Consider the following 2,915-nt stretch of genomic DNA (forward strand, 5'->3'; position numbering starts at 1 on the left):
TAGCGCTCTACCACTTGAGCCACAGTGCCACTTCCGGCTTTTTTCTTTTTGCTTATGTGGTGCTGAGGAATCAAACCCAGGGCCTCATGCATGCAAGGTAAGTGCTCTGCCACTGAGCCACCTTCCCTGCCCCTCCTCAAATTCTTTTTGAGAGGTCACAGAGGTTTTTCATTTGTTTTTCATTTAGATTCAGACCAATGAGATCCTACAAAGCCAAATGTCCTTTCAAACTTTTCCTGAGACAGAGAACACTCCGCCTCCTGAAGCAATGTCTCCCCACAGGATGATTGCGATCATTTAAAGTTCATCTTATCCTAAGACCAGGATTTCCTCCTTAGCCTCTTCCCTTCTATCCCTAGCTCTGTATACAAAGGTTATTCCCCAGTCTCTAGGCAGACAAGCAGAGGTAGTACCTGCTTTTCCAACAACCTCCAATCTGGGACACATTCCATAGTCCTCTCACACTTTGCACAAAAGCTGCTTTTAGAGGTTCTTTTACACAGATGTCCCTTGTAAAAGGTGGAATCCCTACCAGAGCACAATTCTCTAAGAGGCTACCTCCCAAAGCCCCCCCACACTCAGTCCCCTGTGGTCTTCTCTCCCCAGTATTGGCGCTCTTGTGGGTCTCTCCATAGCAGCAATGGTTCTCCTGGCCTTCGTTGTGACTGCCTGTGTGCTCTGTTATCTGTTCATCAGCTCAAAGCCCCACACAAAGTTGGACCCAGGCTTAAGTTTACAGATGACAGGTAAGAACAAGGCCACGGGGCTGGGAAGGTGGCTCAGTGGTAGAGCACTTGCCTTGCATGCATGAGGCCCTGGGTTCGATTCCTCAGCACCACATAAGCAAAAAGAAAAAAGCCGGAGTGGCGCTGTGGCTCAAGTGGAAGAGCGCTGGCCTTGAGCTGAAGAGCTGAGGGACAGTGTCCAGGCCCAGAGTTCAGGCCCCATGACTGGACCCCCCCCCAAAAAAAAAAGAACAAGGCCACATGACTTCTTTGTACTGAACAGGCTAGCACCTTTCCAGAAGGGAGATAATTAGAAATGATGTTTGGAACATTTGCTTCCCCAGTGTTCCTGGAAGATTCAGAAGCAGCAGCACAGGAGGTTCATGATCTGAACATTTTCATGGGCCCATTGTTTATCTGACTCCTTTAATGTAGTCAACACTTTGTTACACAAAGATTAATCCAGGCAGTAGATTTTCTGAGATGCTATTCTAACTCAAGCCCTAAGGAATACAAGTGGATTTTAATATTATCCCAAACAAAATAGATATTAATAAGAGAAGTTTGCTGCCTCCCGAACTCAAGGTTATTCAGAAACTAGAGGAAGGCCAGAGCCATTATTTGTAAAAGACAAAATTCCTAGCTGGGCCCTGGTGACTCATGCCTGTAATCCTAGTGTCTCTCTCAGGAGGCTGAGAGCGGAAGATCATGGTGTGAAGCCAGCCCAGGAAGGAAAGTCCATAAGACTCTTATTTTCAGTTAACTACCTAAAAGTTGGAAGTAGAGCTATGGCTCAAAGCGTAGAACAATACACTTGAGCACAAAAGCTCAAGAACAGTGCCCAGGCTCTGAGTTCAAGCCCCAGGACTGCCCCTACCATACACAAAAGATTAATAGTCTGGGGCTGGGAAGTTGGCTCAATGGTAGAGTGCTTGCCTTGCATGCATGAGGCCCTGGGTTCGATTCCTTAGCACCACATAAGCAGAAAAAAGCCAGAAGTAGTGCTGTGGCTCAAGTGGTAGGGCACTAGCCTTGAGCTGAAGAGCTGAGGGACAGCGCCCAGGCCCAGAGTTCAGCCGCCACAACTAGCAAAAAAAAAAAAAAAATTAATAGTCTAACTTAATAATAAAAAGGCAACAAGCAACAGCGAAAGGACTTTCCTAGGTGCTGATCACTACCTGTGCGAATGATGGAGTTGAGGCTGAGCACTGAGAAATAGGAGGAGTGATACTAAGGGAAGAAGGATTCCTCTGTTCTCTGTGGAGTAAGGAATTCCCAGGAATCATTGGCAGGGGTGTAGGGAAAGAAATCAGAATGTAAGAAATACATATTGGTAATGTTAGCCAATCAAATACAAATTATATAGAAGATGTCATACATGAAATTAACAAAAATGGCCTAGAAAGAAAAATATAGAATGTATACGTGTAAATATCTACCTACAACAGCAAATGATTGATCTTATTCTCTGATCCTGTATTTGCAAGCTTATCTGCTTGCTAAAATGTAACCTCTAAACCAATATTTGAGGCACTGCTGAGGTCATCTGCAGATGTGGGAAGTGCAGAGGGACAAAAAATGTGAGGTACACACTTTCTAATTAATGTTGACAGTGGTGACATTCTGCCTTCTTGTTCTAGCTCCAAACCTATAAACAAGTTGCTCTTTGCAGTGTGTTCAGTGTCATTAAAAAAAAAAAGTTCTATGATTTTTGTTGACAATTTCACTGTTTAAAATAGCCTCCTTGAGGGCTGTGGATGTAGCTCAGAGTTAGAGTAATTGCCTGGCAAGCACACAGCTCTAGGCTTGATCCCTAGCACTGCAAAGGCTTGTGTCTTGGGGAAAAACTATGTGTGTTGTTCAGGGCTGCTGGCTATGAGTTCAATGTTAACAAATCAATCGCATATATTAAATAAGGTATCTTTGAACATCAATACACAAAAACAACATTATGTATTGACTGACTGACAAAAGTATTATAACCAGAAATACATAGAAACTATGCTTCCTCTAGGAGCAATGATTCAGTAGTTTCTAATTCAGTATTGGTGATGACTTTCCAGAACATAACTAATGTGAATAATGAGAATTGACTATTTAAAATGAAACAGAACTGGGGCTGGGAAGGTGGCTCAGTGGTAGAGCGCTTGCCTTGCATGCTTGAGGCCCTGGGTTCGATTCCTCAGCACC

The 2,915-nt window shown here is 44.0% G+C and overlaps 1 protein-coding gene across 1 annotated transcript in view; it reads left to right on the top strand.

Moving 5' to 3' along the window:
• Positions 1-2,915, top strand: part of Fam159a (family with sequence similarity 159, member A) — a 14,266-nt gene that overhangs the window by 7,040 nt on the left and 4,311 nt on the right. Inside the window, exon 2 of the mRNA XM_013022196.1 lies at positions 607-746. Within this exon, the coding sequence (XP_012877650.1) occupies positions 607-746 (140 nt within the window). The remainder of the gene's footprint in view (positions 1-606; positions 747-2,915) is intronic.

Source organism: Dipodomys ordii, unplaced genomic scaffold (genome assembly GCF_000151885.1).
Source record: "Dipodomys ordii isolate 6190 unplaced genomic scaffold, Dord_2.0 Scaffold61, whole genome shotgun sequence".
NCBI lineage: Eukaryota > Metazoa > Chordata > Mammalia > Rodentia > Heteromyidae > Dipodomys > Dipodomys ordii.